Source organism: Grampus griseus, assembly GCF_964374135.1.
Source record: "Grampus griseus genome assembly, chromosome: 4".
NCBI lineage: Eukaryota > Metazoa > Chordata > Mammalia > Artiodactyla > Delphinidae > Grampus > Grampus griseus.
Genome location: NC_138997.1, coordinates 24,749,159 through 24,769,978, shown reverse-complemented (window position 1 = coordinate 24,769,978; position 20,820 = coordinate 24,749,159). Strand labels below are relative to the sequence as shown.

The following is a 20,820-nucleotide window of genomic DNA, read 5'->3' as shown; positions in this document are numbered from 1 at the left end:
TTAAAAAGAATCATCTGTCTTCAGTGGAGATTCCTTTTCATTTATTAGGAAATAATGGTATCTGGGAACCTTTTTTAGAAGGGCACATGTACCTAATAAATCAAGATAGCGATGGTTGTTAGCCTCAGATAATGCTGCTTTTTTCCCATGTGCTTTGCTGTTAAATTTCAGGATTATTCCTGGGCAACGTGTGCATTCCTCTAGGAGGGACAAGCTCCCCGCCCTCAGCCCCAACAAGAGACTCTGCTATTCTAAAGAATTCCTTGAGATAAAGTAGGGATTTTAGCTAAATAAGTTCTCAGGGCACAAACTATTCACTGTTCTATTTGATACTTCTCCCTTGGAAAATCGTAGTCTATCAAACTTTATAAGCTATGACTTCAGTAATTATCTGCAAGGATGGAAAATAGGTGTCTTCAGTTTATATTAATGTCATCTCTCGTTTCCCTGCTTCAGACTTACGGGTTATTTAATTGGACGGTGGAAGGAACATGGGAGGCCTCGTTTTACCTAGTTCCTGTGATTCTCCTTGCTTACCATGGAAAGTAGAGCACACTCCTAAAGTGAACAGGTGGACACGTTAGCCAACTATACAAGAGTTAAAGAGTAATTTAGAAGCATCAGTTAAAAAAGTATTTTATTTAATTAATATTGTCTATTTATCCCATTGTCAAATAGGTGGTGCTGAGGAATTTGAAAGCATGAAAATGTCAAAATGGCCTAGTCTAATCAGTCTGCAATTGAAAAATGCTTTTCTTCACTTCAGCTTTTTTTGAGCACCTGGAGAAACCTACTGAACCCAGTACTCTAATTTTCTAATGATATGTATATATATGTGTATATATATATATATATATATATATATATATATATATATATATATACACATATCTCAGATTGTTATGTCTCAGAGGGGACTTCTAGACTGCTTTTTTAAATACCATCCCACTTTCTCAACATCCTTATTGAGATATAATTCACATACCATAAAATTTACCTATTTAAAGTGTGCAGTTCAGTGGTTTTTAGTATATTGACAGAGTTTTGCAACCATCACCACATCTAATTACAGAACATTTCATCCCCTGCAAAAAGAAACTTTATACCCATTAGCACTCACTCTTTACCTCCCATCTACACCAAATACTCTCCCAGCTCCTAATCTACTGCCTCTCAATAGATTTTCGTATTGTAGACATTCCATATGAATGTAATTACCCAAGAAGTCTCTCCTTCCACTTAGCATAATGTTTTCAAAGCTCATCTATGTTGTAACATGCATCAGTACTTTATTCCTTTTTAAGGCTGAATAATATTCCATCGGATATTATTGGAATGGATATACCAATAATGCAATACTAATTTTATACATGGTATAAAATGAATATACCACATGTTGTTTATCCATTCATCCATTGTTGAACATTCGGGTTGTTGCCCAACTTTTGCTGATAGGGACATTTGAAGTTTTTGTGTAGACATATGTTTTGTTTCTCTTGGGTATATACCTCAAAGTGGAATTCCTGGGTCAAATGGTAACTCTACGTTTCACATTTTGAGGAACTGCCAAGCTGTTTTGCAAAGCAGCTGCACCATTTTATATCCCCACAGCAATGGATGGGAGTTTGAATTCTTCCACATCCTTGCCAAAAGTTGTTATTGTCTGTCTTTTTTATTATAGCCAACATACTGGGTGTGAGCTAGTATCTCATTGTGATTTTGATTTGCATTTCCCTGATGACTAATGATGGTGAGCATATTTTCATGTGCTTATTGGCCATTTGTATATATTTCCTGGAGAGATGTTTACTCAAGTCTTTTCCAACTTTTTAATTGAGTTATTTGTCTTTTTACTCTTGAGTTGTAAAAGTTCCTTATATATTCCGGATGTAAGTCTCTCATCGGATGTACGATTTGCAAATATTATACTTTCTCTCATTCTGCTGATTGTCTTTTCACTTTCTTGATGGTATTTGCAGCGCAAAAGGTTTTAATTTATCTCTCTTTCCTTTCGTTGCTTGTTGCTTGTGATAATTAAGGAATTATCGCATTTCCATAATTCCAAAAATTGGGTAAAAAATGAAGACTTGTTTAATATTAACACGAAAACCTGTCTTTATGTATATTAGCAGCATATTTAGTTTTCAGATATAAAGCCTATGAAAGCTAACTTGACCTCCCTGATTTCTGGTTTTGCTATAGCATTCTGTACCTCAGCTGATGGCAAAGGATATCCATATGTCCACTTTTTAAATGACTTTTAATGAATATAACCAACAGTGGTCTTACAACTAATGAGGAGATCACTTTGTCATTGCCATATATATCCTAAGCTACTCTCAGGATATACGTGTGTGTGTGTGCGCGCACACACACACACACACACACACAGCAACCCATAACTGGGGGAGTTAAATCATAAATAAGCAATTAGGCTCTTTTTTTTAGCGCTTGAAAACTCAGTGAGAATTGCAGATGTTTGGAGTGCAGAAACTCTTACATAAACGGAATAGATCACTTTAATAAGATAAAAATGTAACCTGTGTATATATCCAGAGAATTCCTTTCTTGAAGGTCTAGATTTTGTTAAGCTCAGAGGGTATACCTTGGTGTTATTTATCTGGTTGTTTAGACAGGACAGAGTGGGAAATAGCTGTATGCAGCTCTGGAAGGGCCATTCTCTTCCCAGCAAGAAGAGGGGACTTGCTTCTAACAGAAGCTCCCACCATAACTGGTGTTACCTTCACTCCTTGACTAGTAAGCCCCCCTCTACTTATTTTGGGATTCCACACACAGCTTCCGAATCCCCGAGCCCATATACCTGAGCGGCGGCTTCTGCTTCCCGCACCTCCCGGGGAGCTCTCTGGGCTCACACCCCAGGCCAGCGCCTCTGCGCCTCCTTTTCCCCTTAGAGCCCTCACCCTTTGGCCACCCTTTTGCTTTCTTGACCTGGCTTCCTTCACCTCCCACAATGAGGCCTGGGCCTCAGAAAGGCCGGACTCAAAAGGGCTCTTGTTTTACTATCATCTCCCCGGTGCAGAGCACATAGGTTAATATAGCTACAAAAATTTGTATTGGCCTGTGTTTCAGAAACCAGGCAAAAGCTCAGAAAGGAATTTCATAGGCTCCAGCTTCATTACAGATGCCGTTTCTGTTTGGCTGGACTGGGGGATGGAAGGCTGTAAGGCAAGGGGTGCAAGGTGGGCTTGGGCGTGGTGAAGGGGTTCCAGATCCTTTACAATACTGAGCAAAATAACTGAGAATGGCACCTAGGAGATGTGATCGCAGTTGGCCTAGCGTGCCCGTCTCCCGTATTCCTGTGTCATCTTCTGATAGAAATAAAAAACACATTTCTACAGACATGACACAAACAGTAGCACAGAGAGGCCATTAGTAAGTACTATTTGATGGTGACAACTCTTAACAAGAAGCTTTATTTTCTGAGGGAGCCGATTGCAGTGTGAATGCAAATATTTGTGTAACCAGTCAAACACTCTGTTCCATTTTTCTCTCAGAGGACAAATTTCCCTGCCAGGTAGAAGCTGTGCATCTTGTCACTGCATTAGAATCTCTTACACCACTCTTTGCTTTTTATGGCTCCTACCCTACCCTCAGACTCTTTGGCTATATATTACCACAGTTACGGTCTTGTGAGGGAGAGCACGGTCATTATTTTCCTCAGTGAGAGATCTAAAACATTCTCATTCCACGATGGTTTTTCTTCTCATTGCCATATTAACCTTTAACTTATCCATGTCAAAGAAGGGGAACATTTGCATGTATAATTAAACCCCATGGTTTCTGTGCCCATCTGGCTACAGGCTGGTATCACAGCCCTACCTCTGGAGAAGGGAATCCTCTGTCTGCTGCTGAGTGGCCACATCCCACCTGGAGCCCAACTGGGTGATGGTACTCGGGCCCATCAGCCACATTGAGCACCGGAAGATACACACAGGGTGAGACTGATGGAACCCATTTCCATTGGGCCGGGGAGTGTCTATATTAGCCCAAGAATGGAAAACTTTCCTGAAGAGAACTATTTCTCCCTTTTGACTTCTGTTACTCTGATAGGAAGATGGAGGCTTGAAGAGTGGTATTTTCTCATTATCAAAGTGCAAGAACCTATGACATTCTTGGTCTTCTTCCTAATAAGTCTTCTATTTACTCCACCCATGTATCCATTTCCCCATCTTGAGGCCATCTTGAGTTCGTGCTGTGAGTTGATTTACTTCCTGTTTTCTAAATATGGGATTGCATTTGGATTCGAGCACATTTCCTGGTTTCTCATGGCTTCCACATGCTTGTATCACTTATCTCCACAGCTGGAGAGGTGGGGGGCAATGTTAGGATATTCACGTGACCTACCATCTCTTATCTTGTGTCCAAAATCAAGTGGTGAGGATCACTCTTTAAAGAATACATCACGAATGTGTTTCCTTATGTCCTCTGACTGCCAACCTTAGCCCCGTAAACCCAGCTACACGCACACACACACACACACACACACACACACACACACTTGCTTCTCTCCTGTCGCTACCAAAACTCTTCCTACTGTTTTGGAGTCGGAGCAATCAGGGGGACAGCCTTTCTGGAGGCTTCCTGTGGTCCACGTCCACGTTGCCAAATGTATATTTAATCGCCCTCTGGTCGAGAGGGAGAGAGACCCTTAGCAGAGCTGAAGGATTAATGGGACTAAAGGTGAAATGGCAGTGATTTGTGGGACTTACCTTGGAAGCAGAATCATTGTGCCTCACTCCACCTTTAAATAGTGGCAGAAATCTTCACTTGGGATTCATCAGTGCTTACATAGCCAACCTATTGTGTGTTATGTAGATAATTTTCTTCTGCACTTATTTTTTCTTTTTGCGGTACGCGGGCCTCTCACTGTTGTGGCCTCTCCCGTTGCGGAGCACAGGCTCCGGACACGCAGGCTCATCGGCCATGGCTCACGGGCCCAGCCGCTCCGCGGCATGTGGGATCTTCCCGGACTGGGGTACGAACCCGTGTCCCCTGCATCGGCAGGTGGACTCTCAACCACTGCGCCACCAGGGAAGCCCCGTCTGCACTTATTTTTTGAAAGCTGTAGAATAAAGAAGAAAACTGGGAACTCGGGATAATTTAATCGAGACAGATGGTTGTCTCCTTTCAATCACTTGTATTAAAACCTTTATTTTGGGGACTTTCCTGGTGGCGCAGCGGTTGAGAATCCGCCTACCAATGCAGGGAACACGGGTTCTATCCCTGGTCCGGGAAGATCCCACATGCCGCAGAGCAACTAAGCCTGTGTGCCACAACTACTGAGCCTATGTGCCACAGCTACTGAAGCCCACGCACCTAGAGCCCGTGCTCTGCAGCAAGAGAAGCCCCCACTCGCCGCAACTACAGAAAGCCCGCGTGCAGTAACGAAGACCCAATGCAACCAAAGATAAATAAATAAATAAAATTGATTCTTTAAAAAAAAAACAACTTAATTTTTAAATTTACCTTTATTTAAAAAACTTTTTTTCAAAACAAAACATTTTATTGAAGTATAGTTGATTTACAATGTTGTGTTAGTTTCAGGTGTACAACAAAGTGATTCAGTTATACACATATATATGTACATCTATTCTTTTTTTGTTTTGTTTTTTCGGGTTTTTTTTTTTGCGGTACGCGGGCCTCTCACTGCTGTGGCCTCTTTCCCGTTGCGGAGCACAGGCTCCGGACGCGCAGGCTTATCGGCCATGGCTCACGGGCCCAGCCGCTCCGCGGCACGTGGGATCTTCCCGGACCGGGGCATGAACCCGTGTCCCCTGCATCGGCAGGCGGACTCTCAACCACTGCACCACCAGGGAAGCCCTATTCTTTTTTCGATTCTTTTCCATTATAGATTACTGCAAGGTATTGAGTAAAGTTCCCTCTGCTATACAGTAAGTCCTTGCTTGTTATCTATTTTATACATTGTAGTGTGTATGTTTATTCCACCCTAATACTGTATAACATAGTTTCACCTACAAAACGTTGTTCACGTTAGACAGATGTTCCTACGTGACTCCTCAGCTTTCTTGGAGATGCACAGGGCTGAAGTCCTCAGCCCATGTGTAACAGGGAGAGATCAAGCATGAGGGCCTACTTCTCACTTCGGAGTCTCGCCTTCTCGTCCCCATGCTCCTGGTTCACTGTTTGTCACTTTTCACCACCTGCGCTAGAGACGACACAGGAACAGAGAGAGGAAGGGACATTGAGATGAGTCACTTACGCTACTTGCAAGTAGCTTTGATTTTTCGAACATTTGGAAAAGAAGGTTGAAACCCAGCTAAAATGCATTCGGAGACTATCCGTGTACTCCATGTCTCCAAGAAGTATGAGGAATTAGAGCCCAGAGGGAACGTTTCCCACCGTCACATGGTCTGGTCCGCACTCCAAGGTTTCCCACAGGCATGGTACCAAGGATGTTGCCCCATCGTAAGCAGAGGCTCATGTATCATTGGCCATGAGGGCTTTGATTTTTGGCAAAAGTTTGTAAAGGGGGTTAAATGAACTCTGTACCTTAGCTCTTCTCTACTTCTCATCATAGCTTTCCTTTTCTTCTTTATGGTCTTTCTTTTTGTTGTTGTTGTTTTCGTTCATGTACTCATTCATTCAGCACTATTTATTGAGCCCCTACTATTTTCTAAGCCCCATTTGGGGCACTAGGGACACCAAGGTGAACAAGACAGTGTCCTCTCCTGCGTGAGCCTGCGTTCTCTTCCCACCCCATCCACAGCTGCCCGTGCTTACTCTGGGTCGTGCCTGGGTCCCAGTCTCTGTTATTATGCAGTGTTCTGCTCTCTGCACCATCTTACCAGCCCTTCCCTGCCTGCTGGAAACACTGACCGATGGAAGAAAAGCAGTCAGGGCTTCTCAACAGAGATATCCTTGGGACACGATTCAGTAATATTTAGCACCACCTAAGAAAAGCATTTTAAACTTGTCTGCATATACTAAAGCCCTTTTACCATCTGTTAGTGGAAAATATTTAAAAGTCTGGTAAAACTCTCAGTTATTGAAATAAAACTCTTCATTTGCTCCTTCCTTTCCTTGGGCATTAAAGACTCCCTCTTCCTCCCTGAGTATCAAGCAATGGCCAACCCATCACCGGACAGAGATGGATCCTGCTTTTTGGTCATTTTTTTATGTCAGCAGGAATTCTGCTGAATCTTTCAGAAGTTCTGTTTAAAATCTACATGCACACACCCCCCCCACCCTTCCTGCATTCAAGTTCATAGAAAGATATATAAAGGCCTATTAATCACAACAGATGAGGTGGACAGGACTTAGATTTATTAAATGGCAAAGGATAATGATGTTAAATCGCTTTAGGCTTAGATCAGATACTTTAATTGACCCTTTTTCTTTCTTTTTTTCTTTTTTTAATGTGAGACAAGAAGAGTATATTCTGGACGTTAGATGAAAAATAGGTTAATTTTTTAAAAATGAGATCATTTGGAACGTTACCAAATGGCAGACCTATAGTTTAAATGCACATCTTTAGCTAATTCCTCGTGAAATCATCAAATGAAAAGAAAACAAGACGATTGGGAGAGGTTTTACTTTAACACCGGGACACTCAGAGTTCAACAGATAATGACTGGACCCCTCCACGTCGTCTGCTGGTTGGAGAAGCTGATCTCCCGGAGCCCCCAGTGACTCAAGGATTTTAATTCTTGTCCTTGGGACAAAAGTGAAATTGAAGGCAGCATTTGTTATGTGTGATGGACGTATTCTGACTTGTGATCACCTTCCCCATGGCCGGTCTGAGGGACCTTCCTTTACATCAGGGAGCCCCCTGTGTAGTTTAACCCTGGGCAGTGTCATACCCTGAATCAATTCCAGAACTTGTGCTGCAGCTCTGGGTCCCGTTTTATGGCCAGTCTGAAAACACTGGCAAACGCCCAGCTGAGTTATCTCAGACGAGGACCTCTTACGTTGCTTGCTGATGTCAGGGAGGTGAAGACTAATTGAAGAATGCTCAGAAGAATAAACTTCAAGTGCTTTGCTCTGATGGAAAATGATATGTTTCTTGGATCCCTGAAAGTGAACTTCCAGGTCTCACTCACTCTTTATGATCTTTAAAGTTTGAGTTCTGTTGTTTTTTTGTTTGTTTGTTTTAGGGCAGATTTTTCCTTGCAGACACAGAACAACTAATAAAATGGAACACTGGGTGTTCCTTAGTTTGTCTTTCTGGGTTGACCTCCTGCTTACCCCTGTCCACTTAATTGTGAATTCTAGTGTGCACAGCTCACTCTTCAGACATTTGTTAATTCTCCTTCCTAAGTTGCCAGGTAGTGTACTGATAAAGAGGGGAAATGCAAGTTCTCTTATGGTTTTGCTGATCCAATTCAAAGGGCCAATTCTGATAAAATGTCTTTGAAATTGTTATAGGAATAAAAAATGTGGAGTGTGTGCGTGTGTGTGTGTGTGTGTGTGTGTGTGTGTGTGGGAGAGAGAGAGAGAAAGAGAAAGAGAAGAAGGAAGAAGCATACAAAAAACCTAGACCCATCGTTTCATCATTTTAAACAAGATTCTCCTAATGTTTAGATTACTGTGCAGATTGGTTTCACCACCTGGGAAAGATGGTCTGATTTAATTAATCAATTAATTATCTAATGAATTATTTAAGTTTGTGTAGAGCTTTGCGTGTTTTCCTCATAGATACTGGCTTGGTCTCATGATTTGCTCAGTTCCTTCTGTGCAGTTCTGGGTGAAATGTGTGTGTGCGTGTGTGTGTGTGTGTGTGTGTGTGTGTGTGTGTGTAGTGGAGGTCATTGTAAGGTTCTTCTGTTGAAAAATACTGTTTTTTCCTTTTTTTTTTTAATTGAGGGGGAAAAATTCAATTCCCTACCTCACACCATTTAGCAGCCGTGCCCTCAGCTGTGCCTGTTACCCTCAAGTCCAGAGACCATGCATTTTATTCATTCCGGAGAATGTCTCCCATTGTGCTGTTCCAAGAAGAGGCAGTGGAATGCTGTTCTTGAAAGTTCTTGTGTATTAGGAAAACTAGAGAAAAACTGCTGCACCACTGTTTTCTTTTGTGGAGAGCGTTTCTTCTCTTTTTCCCCAGGAACAGATGACCAATGTGTCCGATAGGGACAGTAGGAGCCTGTGTTGCCTCTCCTGGGATGTGGCAGCTGCCGTGGATAAGCCCCAGGCATGGGTTTCCTTCCTTCCTTTTACCTCCCCAAGGACCACTGCAGAGACAAATGAAGTTTATTTTTTTTAATTGAAGTATAGTTGATTTACAATGTGTTAATTACTGTTGTACAGCAAAGGGATTCAGTTATACATACATATACATTCTTTTTTCTATATTCTTTTCCATTATGGTTTATCACAGGATAATGAATATAGTTCCCTGTGCTCTACAGTAGGACTTTGCTGTTTATCCATCTATATATAATAGTTTGCATCTGCTCACCCCAGCCTCCTTCTCCATTCCTCAGCCCCCTCCCCTGGCAACCACAAGTCTGTTCTCTATGCCCGTTATTCTGTTTCTGTTCATTTGTGAACAGATAGGTTCATCTGTGTCTTTAGATCTCACATATAAGTGATATCATATGGTGTTTGTCTTTCTCTTTCTGACTTAATTCACATAGTATGATGATCTCTAGTTGTATCCATGTTGCTGCAAATGGCATTAATTCATTCTCTTTTATGGCTGAGTAGTATTCCATTGTATATATGTACCACATCTCCTTTATCCATTCAGACAAATGAAGTTTAATATATAACTTCCCATGCAGAAGCATGTACCAATCTAGTCCTCTAAAGAACTCAAGACCTGTCTCAATGTTCGTGTCCTTCTGTTCCATGTGATGGCTCCTGAAGAGAGACAGCATAGGAGAAGAGAGAGGGAAGGAAGAATCACACTCAGCATCTATGCATCAGGTTCCTAATTTTCATAACAAGAACGGAACTGTGTTTATGTGCCTTGCACTGGGGACACAGCCCCAGTTATAGGGTGAGGACGTGGCTGCCCAGAGGCTGTTTCACTCCCACCTTGCTGCTCTCTGAGAATGCAAAGCATGATGGAGAGCATGAGACTTCTGGGAAATAACACTTCCATTTCTGCTCGAGCAGGGCTGGGGCTCGGTCTTTTCCCTGTGCCACCCAGGAAACCCAGCCCAACTCTTCATGCGCTCTTTGTCCGAAGGGTATTTATTTTTTTTATTTAATTTTTATTTCCTATTGGAGTCTAGTTGATTTACAATGTTCTGTTGGTTTCATGTGTACAGCAAAGTGATTCGGCTATACCTATGCATATATCCATTGTTTTTCAGATTCTTTTCCCATATAGGTTATTACAGAGTATGGAGCAGCTGTTTTTAGCAAGGACAAAGTTAAGTAAGAGAAAGCAAAGGGAGACAGCAGCTCGCCTTCATCAGATTCCAGCGGTGAGCCAAGCCCTGCATGGCTGGTGTTACCATGCAGTCTCTTTTCTTGTTCCTGGTCATCTGTTTCCCTTTACTTGGTCTTTTGACCTGCATTGTCATTCACAAAGTGTTAAGTAATGAACCCGACACCTCCAGGAATCTTTTTTTTTTTTTACCTGGACCATGTTTTTGTGCCCAACCCAGAACTTTGTATCTTTCAGGATGGCAAGTTGGAGATAAAAGATTTTTAATTTTTCTGATTGACAGGGGTATCACTCTAGAAAGTGAATTGTTTCCAGATGGCATCGTTGGCATTGCTTCTAGAGGCTCTTTTAAGCTTCTTGTTATTCAGAAACACCAGCTCAGGATCATGATGGCAGTTCAGAGAGAGAATGGCCACTGTTTGTTTTTTATTTCAGTGCCACTTAATGCTGCCTCCTTTCGTATTTTGTTTCAAGTTCATAGCATACGTGAGTGTCTGCAGCAGACAGAGTGTCTCCGGCAGTCAGGGAAGGGAGAGGAGCATTGCACACCTACTGTGTGTTCTGACTCAGGTGATGCATGTGACAAACAGCTATTAATCGCATCAAATGTGCAAAGTCTGGGGATGAAAGATGAATCACAACCAGGCTGTCACTGAGCATTCGGTCCACAGGGGAAATGAAATCTGTAGACAGTAACCACAGCGCAGTACAATGTTGGCAAGACCTGAGCAATCTAGAGGTAGGACCGAGGAGGGAAAGGTGTCATCTGATGAAAATAAAGGAAGGCTGCTCAGAGAGGAGACGTCTAAGTTATTTTGAAATCTATATAGGGAATGATCCGGGTATTTAAGAGAGAATAAGATGAGGAATGGCCGGGCGTATTCGGGCAGCTGGCGTAGTTCAGTATTGCAGGGAGAGTGGGGCTGGGCTTTTACAAAGGGCAGGAACTAAGGAATCACTGTAGGGGTGCAGGAGCCCAGGGGCAGGAGTGGGTCGTGCCTCTGCCCTCACCCCCCTTCTCTCTGGCTTTCTATGCACACGGCTGCTGTGCTGGACCACTCCCTCTACGCTTCTTCTCACTTCTTTTTAATTAAAAAAAATTTGTTTTTCTTTTTGGGCTGCGTTGGGTCTTCGTTGCTGTGCGCGGGCTTTCTCTAGTTGCGGCGAGCGGGGGCTACTCTTCGTTGCAATGCGCAGACTTCTCATTGCGGTGGCTTCTCTTGTTGCGGAGCATGGGCTCTAAGTGCGTGGGCTCAGTAGTTGCGGCACACGGGCTCTAGAGCACAGCCTCAGTAGTTGTGGCGCACAGGCTTAGTTGCTCTGTGGCATGTGGGATCTTCCCGGACCAGGGCTCGAACCCGTGTCCCCTGCATTGGCAGGCGGATTCTTAACCACTGCGCCACCAGGGAAGTCCCTGTCCTTGCTTCTTTTCTTCTTCCTCCTCTGTAGGAGTAGATGGTAACATTTCCTCCCCATCCACCGCTCTCTACTCAACCTCCCTTGCTGATCTCACCCAGTCCCTTGGATTCAGATGACTTCCAATCTGTCTGTCACTAGTGATTCTTATCTTACTGCCTCTAAGCCATCATGACCTCTACTTCCTGCAGGAATTACAGATACTTAGCCAAAATAGATATGAAAATCTTCCTTCATGTTTCTCCCCGACCGAACTTTTCTGTTTTTCTACTCTTATTGATAGCATTTTCCAAATCTCAGAGGCTTAAAAGTCAGAGAATTGTTATTTTCCTTTAATATCACCTCTCCCTTGTCCAGACCATACGCAAGGTTTCTTCACAATTACTCTCACATTGGTCTCTTCATTCTTGATTCAGACTCTTATTCGGTCCACCACCAGTGCCTCTGCATTCAACCTCTGGAATATCTTGTGAGTCTTTTCTACCCTCATGACCTTTAGTTCAGGCTCTCAGCATCTCGTTGCTTGGATTACTACAAGTCCCCATCAACAGCCCCGTTTCCGTTTCCTCCAGTCCCTTCATCCCGTACAAGTGCCCCTGCCAGATTGTCCTTCTGAAATGTAATCTGATCATGCTGCTTCTCCAAGCAAACCCCCCCAAAGGCTGGGTCCCCGCCGGCTCCCCATTCAGGACAGGCTTCTGGACCCAGCATCTTAGTTTCCATATTCTGCCCTTACCTACCTCTCCAGTGTAATTTCTCTGGAATATAATCTGACGCTCTTTGTTAAACAGTATGTTAAATGGAAGATCTGGCTTCGGCACCAAGGTTACCGCATGAAGAATATTTTTAAAAATACAAAAACTCCTGGCCTAGAGTCAGAAAGTAGAATGGTGGTTGCCAGAGGCTGAGAGAGGGGGGAAATGGGGAGTTAGTGTTTAATGGGTAAAGTTTCAGTTGGGGAAGGTGAAAAATTCTGGAGAAGGTTGCACAACAATGTGAATTACTTAATGCCACTGAACAGTGTGCTGAAAAATGGTTAAAAAGATACATCTTATGTTATATAGATTTGAACACACACACACACACACACACACACACACCTCTTGGACCTCGTGGTCAAATGGAGAGAGTATAAAAGTGAGAGGTTATTGAAGATAGGGCAAGGGGATTTTTGGAGAGAACTGGTCTGTGATTCCCCCACTGCAGGGTACTGGGGATGGAGGAAAGGGTACCAGTCTCTCATCGCAAATCTAGAGAGCATGGCTTGAGGGACATCATCCAGGAAGTTTGTCCCATGTTTTCCTCAGTTGGGAGCCTGGTGGCCTGGTGCCTGATGTCAGCCTGGGGAATCGAGAGGGCAAATTGCCTTGGTGTCTGAGTGGAAGAGAGAGGCTGCTGGGCTGCATGGGACCTGAACTCACCCTTTTTGTGTGATCAAATAAGGAGGCCCCAGTGTGGACCAGATTCCCACAGGAGGGCCAACAGGGGTGTTGTCTTAAATGCTGTCTTGGGGTGCTGCACAGAGAGTTGATGGTACCCTTGCCTGCCTTGAGATGGAGGCCCACAGGTGGATCCCCACAGGTGGTGGAGGAAATCAGTGAGCCCAGGCTAGAGGCCGGTCAGCCAGGTAAAGGAAGTGCAGGGAGAGATCACCGCCAGGTTAAAGGTCTCCGAAGACCCGATGGGAGAATCCCATGAGAGAAATGTCTGCTTGCCTCCAGAGGATAAAACCATTCTAGATCAGGTCAGCGAGGGAAGAGCTTTGCCTCCCCTCCCCTCTCCTGCTTCTCCAGTTGTAGGTTCAGGAAGGGCAGCTAGAGTGCTGGGGAGGGTGTGAGAAAACAGGGAGAGGGTGCAGAACCCACTGTTTCCCCCCAGTCACAGGCGACCTGTGGGCCCTTCCAGGGAAGAGCTGGGATCACCTTCGCGGAAAGGCTGAACTGGGGCTTAACCTGTGGGGTTGGGCCTTCCGGATTCCGAATCAAGACTGTTCCTTTGCTGTTTAAAGGGCTGTAAGGCTTTGTATTACCTAAGAATTATCGGGTTATGGCCTGACTGAGATTTCACCCAGGACCAGGCGAGGAACATTTTCCTACCAGGCAGGTTTAAAGAGACAACGGCAGACAAAGCTAGAGTTGCTTTTCCGTTGACACCTCACGAGTCCCGCTCACCCACGGAGCCAGCTCCACCTCTCAACGTTGGCGCTCCAGCCGAACGGACAGTGTGATATCTATTCCCTGGACGCCCCCGGTCGAGTACAATTCCACCTTTGTGCTTTGGTTCGTGGTCTTCCTCGACCCCTCTTCCCACACTGTGTTTTAATTTCACTTCTTGTGTGAGAGGGCTGTTGATACTTGTCTTGATCATACATTCATTTGGATTTAAACTGCTTGAGGGCAAGAACCTTGTCTTACTTGTCTCTGAATCCCATGAATCATCTATCATAGTTCTGAGTACATAGTAGACATTGATAAAAGATTACACCTAGGGGCAGGACAGGAATAAAGACGCAGACGTAGAGAATGGACTTGAGGACACGGGGAGGGCGAAGGGTAAGCTGGGACGAAGTGAGAGAGTGGCACTGACATATATACACTACCAAATGTAAAATAGATAGCTTGTGGGAAGCAGCCACATAGCACAGGGAGATCAGCTTGGTGCTTTGTGACCACCTAGAGGGGTGGGATAGGGAGGGTGGGAGGGAGACGCAAGAGGCAGGGGGTATGGGGATATATGGATACATATAGCTGATTCACTTTGTTATGCAGCAGAAACTAACACACCATTGTAAAGCAATTATACTCCAGTAAAAATGTTAAAAAAAAAAAAAAGAAAAAAGATTACAGAATGGCCAAGTGACTGATGAATGAAATAATCCAGTTTGATAGCTAATATATATTGTGTTTATGAAGGCAGGAAAGAAAACAGTATTATGGCATTCCTGTTGCTTTCTTCCCCTTCTGTTGCCAAGCAGAGTTTGAATAGGGCTTGTTGGAGCCACGAACCAACTCTTCCAATGCTACCAGACATGCACACTGTTCTGTACACTTCTAAAGAGGAAAGAGCATCTTTTTATGGGTGTATGTGTTTTCCATTTTAAAAAAAAATTAGGTGAATGACAAGATATCCATATTCATCACAGAAAAATTACAGAAGACAAATAAGCGTTGAAGTAAACAGTCACCTACACCCCCTCCCAGGCATCAGGCACTGTTAACACTCTCTCATCTCTTCCCACATGCCAGGTTCTCTCTTGAAGTAGCAGTAGAGCCCACTGGAGTTGAATTCCTATTTGTGGCCTGGGAGTCAAGGCTAAGAGTGAGTGGAGTGAGGTATTCAACCATTGCTATGTTAGGACGCCCCAGGCAACAGGGAGCGAGCTGGCCTGGGGACCAAGTGGGATCTGTAGCAGAAACTCTGTTCCCAAGTCAGCTGCCTCCCGCATCCTCGGCCAGCTGGCCTGAGATGATGATCAACCAAGTTGGAACTTAGGAGGAGCTGCCTCTTTCTGCTTTGCCTTGGGTCCTGATTAATTGGGGGCGGGAAGAGGAGAAGGGGTGAAAACAAGAGTGTGGCAAAAACTTTACAGCTGTGGTTTTGCCCTCCAGAGGACATTGGAGATGTCTGGAGTTACTTGTAGTTGTCACAGCTAGGGGGCTGGCACTCCTCGTTTGTAGAGAGTAGAGACCAGAGATGTGCTAAACACGCTACAGTGCACAGCACAACCTCCCACAGCAAAGAAGTATCTGGCTTCAAATGTCCATAGGGCTGAGGTTGAGAAACCTGCTTTTTTAAAAAAGGCAAGAAAACACTTGGCAATGATGCTATTGCATACAAGAGCAAGGACTATAAAAATATTTATTGAATCATGTCTCACTTGCCCATTGAGATGTCAGTTTGAAAAGTCTTCTCGGTGAGTCTGGAGTCTGTCGGGTAGATTACAAATGCTAAAGGGTTTGGGGGGTTTTTTAAGCATCTTTATTGGAGTATAATTGCTTTACAATGGTGTGTTAGTTTCTGCTGTATAACAAAGTGAATCAGCTATACATATACATATATCCCCATATCTCCTCCCTCTTGCGTTTCCCTCCCACCTTCCCTCTCCCACCTCTCTAGGTGGACACAAAGCACCGAGCTGATCTCCCTGTGCTATGCGGCTGCTTCCCACTAGCTATCTATTTTACATTTTGTAGTATATATATGTCCATGCCACTCTCTCACTTCGTCCCAGCTTACCCTTCCCCCTCCCCATATCCTCAAGTCCATTCTCTACGTCTGCGTCTTTATTCCTGTCCTGCCCCTAGGTTCTTCAGAACTTTTTTTTTTTTTAGATTCCATATATATGTGTTAGCATGTGGTATTTGTTTTTCTCTTTCTGACTTACTTCACTCAGTGATCAGTGTTTTGTGCATAGTTGAAAAGTCAAGAGTTGTCATAAGGAAGAGCAGAAAGCACTTCATGGAAAGTCATATTTGAAATTATCCCAAGTAGCTTTTAAAAACAGATTTCATTAAATCCGGTGGCACAAATAGCCAGGTGGGTTTTTTGGTTTTGGGTTTTTTTTTATTAATTTATTAATGTATTTATTTTTGGCTGCCTTGGGTCTTCGTTGCTGCACGCGGGCTTTCTCTAGTTGCGGAGAGCGGGGGCTACTCTTCCTTGCGGTGTGCGGGCTTCTCATTGCGGTGGCTTGTCTCGTTGTGGAGCACAGGCTGTAGACGTGCAGGCTTAAGTAGTTGTGGCATGTGGGCTCAGTAGTTGTGGCTCGCGGGCTCTAGAGCACAGGCTCAGTAGTTGTGGCGCACAGCTTAGTTGCTCCGCGGCATGTGGGATCTTCCCAGACCAGGGCTCGAACCCGTGTTCCCTGCATTGGTAGGCAGATTCTTAACCCCTGTGCCACCAGGGAGCCAGGTGGTGTTTAATCCAGGGGCAAAGCTGGGGGAAAGGGGGTTTGGGGGATATAAATAATGGAGCTTCTTTCTAGCTTTGCTCTTTTTATGTTGTTGAGATTTTTATTTTTTTAACAAAATGAATCTCTTTCTAGTATCCCTTTGTGTTTGTCTTCAGGCCTTGGAATGACTTGCAAGGTTCAGAGACATCATTATGTACCTGTGACACTGACCCCACTGTTTATTTTCCAAATCCTAAGTAGCTTGAGGGGACACAAACAGGGCACTGTGTGGGGTGACTGCACCTATGGGTGATCTAAGGGAAGGTCAGGATGGCTGTCAGGTCCCCAAATCCCTAAGTGGACAGGGGGTGTCATCAGTACTCAGGAAAGAATCAGGGACTAGAAATAAAGGCAGAGAAGCCAGGCATGTAACTTGGAAAGCTTTATATTCTTCTTTTTTTTTTTTTTTTTTTTTTTAGCATGATTGAATCAATGGACTTGGTTTTTCTGAGCTTCACAGACATGCAGAGAAAAAAGAAAAAAACAGCTTGGCAGGAATACAGGGAGGGGGAAAGGATTTAAATTAAATATAACAGTTGCCTGAAGTTTAGTTGCTGACAAAAAACAAGTCGTTTTCTCTGAGAAGCATGTGTAATATGTCAGGAAGAAAAAAAGCACAATTAGCACACTTCTTACATGAGATCTTACGGATAGCACCACATTAACTTTAATCATTTAATTTAAAGGACTCCACTGTCTTCTTTATTGCAAATCAATAAAGTACGCACATACTTGACTTTCACCTGTCTCATCCTTGGCAAGGAGAGCGTAGCTTTCTCTGACTACCCAGCTTACAGCAATGAGATTTCCTCTGTCGTATCTCCTAACTGTCCCAAGATCAGCACCTGCTTTACGTTGCCTCTTATAGTTAGTTATATCTGTCTGTCTATCCATCCATCCGTCACAAATTACCACAAACTTCGTAGCTTAAAACAACAGAAATGGGGGCCAGGAGTCTGAAATCTGAAGGTTCTAGGGGAAAATCTTTCCTTACTCCCTCCAGTTTCTGGTGACACCAGGCAATCCTTAGCTTGTGGCAGCAAAACTCCAGTCTCTCTTAGTCCGTTCCGGCTGCTGTAACAGAACATCACAGACTGGGTAGCTTGTAAACAACAGAGAGGTATTTCTCACAGTCCTGGCATCTGGAAGTCGAGGGTCAGGGTGCCAGCACGGTCAGGTGAGAGCCCTCTTCCTGGTTCATTGTCAGGCATCTCTGCACTGAGTCCTCACATGCAGGAAGGGGTGAGGGAGCTGTCCGGGGTCTTCTTTATAAGGGCATTAACCCCCATCCTTGAGGACTCTTCCCTCATGACCTAATCACCTCCCAAAGGCCCCACTTCCAAATATCGTCACATTGGTGATTAGGTTTCAGCATATTAATTTGGAGGGGAGACACAGACAGTCAGTCTTACAGCACTGTCTCTGTCCTCACGTGGCCTTTTCCACTGTGTCTGTGTCTTGTCCTCTTCTGTCTATTATATGGACACTTGTCATTGGATTTAGGGCCCACCTGGATAATCCAGGATCATCTTATCTTGAGATCCTTAATCACATCTACAAATACCTTTTTTCCATATAAGGTCACATTCACAAGTTCCTGGGGTTATGACATAGTCATATCGTTTTGGGGGGCCACGATTCAACCCACTACCCTATCTGTCTGTCTTGTCCATCTATCAGATCCTTTTTGGTTTCTGTGTTTTCCAGAATGCCGAGGACACAGTAATAACTAATAAATGCTTACCAATTTGAAAGTGTGGCCTTATTTTAAAGTGACCCAAATTAATGCGCTAATTGTCCCACCTTGTTTCCAAGATGTTCTCCCATTAGCTCTAAGGAACGTATGAACATAAAGACACTCCAGCCTTGCAAAGTAAACGTATGTTTCAAACTAAAGACGAAACGTTCAATGGCCACACCTAAAGCCAGAGCAGTCAGGAAGTTGAACTGTTATTATAACTTGTAAGATCTCTGTTTTTCTAAGTGTTAATCCTTGCGCTGCAATTAACATCCTAGGTGGTCTTGAGGGTTACTAGCTCCCAGCAAGGTGTAAACGTCTCAGTTGAATCAACCCTATTTATCCTTTATTAATTTAGGTGCCCTAGAAGAGAAAGAAAAAACATTGATCAGAGCTTTCAAAATAGAGGGAGAAAATCATAGTATGAATATGCTGGCTCTTAACTGATTCACTGAAATTGAGTACATTATAAATCAAGGACAGATATTCGTTGTGTCCTCTGTAAGTCCTGGAAGCATCATGGCAGAGAGGAAGGAGTGTGTGGGAGTGACTGGGAGACTTTGGTCAAGAAACCTGGTTCTAGATCTGTAGCAGCAGGCCTGGTTCTGTTGCCATTTGTGTGGCCTTGGGCAAGTCCCCTGATTTCTCTGAGCTTCAGGTTCCTTCCTTTTCTGGAAACCAGATCGATTAAAGTAGAAGTTTTTCAAACTGTGTTCCAGTGTGCCACGGCGCTGTCTTCTAAACTGCTCCCTGACTCAAGGCTCGTAGCTCTCTCTGTGATTAGAAACTGGGTTTGGTTCAGAATTAAGAAACTCTGGCGTTTTTGTTCTTCATTCACCTGTTTGCAGCGGAAAGCTACAAGGACACTCAGATGGTGAAGATCAAAGAGGAACCCATGGAGGTGGACATCCAGGACTCGCAGGCCTCAATATCACCCAGCCGCAGTGTTGGCTATAGCACTTTAATTGGGCGAGAGAAAACTGAACCCTTACAGAAGATGCCAGAAAGCAGAGTCCCCCCAGAGAGAAACCTCTTCAGTCAGGACATCTCTGTGAAGATGGCTTCCGAGCTTCTTTTTCAACTGTCAGGTACGTTTCCTCGAGGAAAAAAAAAAAAAAAAGTCAATAATGGGGACTAATTGGAGGGAAAGCCACTCTAACGAAGTAAAAACACCAGCATTATAGGATTTTTTAGACAGAAATCCATTTTGTTACTTTAACGTGTATACGACCTCTCAAACGAAGAGTTCATCAAAGGCTGCCAGGTAGGACTCCTGCCAGACTTTCTTTAGTAAATAGTTAAGAATCATTTGAAACTGGAACCTATTCAACTGCGTGCAAATGATCCCTGTTGCCTGGACTAAACGTCTCACCTCTAATTTTGTTTAGGCAGTTGATCTGATTAACAGCCTTTTTTTTTGTTTTCCTAATGTGCAAAAGATAAACTTCAGTTTACTCCAACAGTGACTGAGTTACCGTGAATTCCAAATTAGTGTGGTCGGAATTAATGAGATGTTACGGTAGCTTGCCAAAAAAAAAATCAAGGAAAGGGGAAGGCAAAAGATGAAACTGTGAGGACTCTTTTCCAGCTATAACATAGTAGGACATTTCCTGTAAACCAACTTTTTCTACTTCAAATACTCAGAAGTCAACGTTTAGGAATCAGCTAAGTGATCACCTATTAAAAAGCTAAGGAATCACCTATTCCAGCTCAGCTAAGTGTCTTGATGGAATAGGTGAGGGTTCTAGAACCTAAGTTGTTCTCTTTATCACCTCATTGTTGCAGGCTCTTTGTCAAATTTAATGTGCTGTTATTGCTTGAATGTGATTGAGATGGATGAAAGAGACTCATAGAAGATTCAGACTTATATAGAAATACAGATACTTTGTCCTTGGTCAAGCATTGGCCTACATACTGAAATTCAGGCATCCGTAGAGTTTGTTACTAATATTTGATAAACTCTGTTTTGTTATGGCTAACAGATTTAAAACACCCATTAAATGCCTCATTATTTAAGTACTGACTTTTCTCCCCTAAGAAAAATACCAGAAAAGAGGAAAGAAGCTAGAATCTGCAAGGCATCGTGATAGCTCACCTTCTCGTTGGCCTCATGACACGCCCCCATAGCTGTAAAGTTATCAGTCGGTGCCGAAAATGGCAGCCTCGGAGTTCTCAAACAAGGACTGTGTTTGTGCAGAGCTCAGAGAGGTGGAAAGAGTTAAGTCAGTAAACTGAATAGGCCACATAGATCTTTGCAAGTTCCAAAAAAACTCCAAACGTGCAAGATGCTTTGCTTTAAAAAAAAAAAAAAAAACAGGCTGAAAGCATCTGTAAAAA

General features: G+C 43.6%; 1 protein-coding gene across 2 annotated transcripts in view; it reads left to right on the top strand.

The window, feature by feature from the left end:
• ZNF827 (zinc finger protein 827) overlaps positions 1-20,820 on the top strand; it is a 180,723-nt gene that overhangs the window by 76,874 nt on the left and 83,029 nt on the right. For both annotated transcript variants that reach the window (XM_082652947.1, XM_082652946.1), the window contains exon 6: positions 19,332-19,571. In XM_082652947.1, the coding sequence (XP_082509073.1) occupies positions 19,332-19,571 (240 nt within the window). The remainder of the gene's footprint in view (positions 1-19,331; positions 19,572-20,820) is intronic.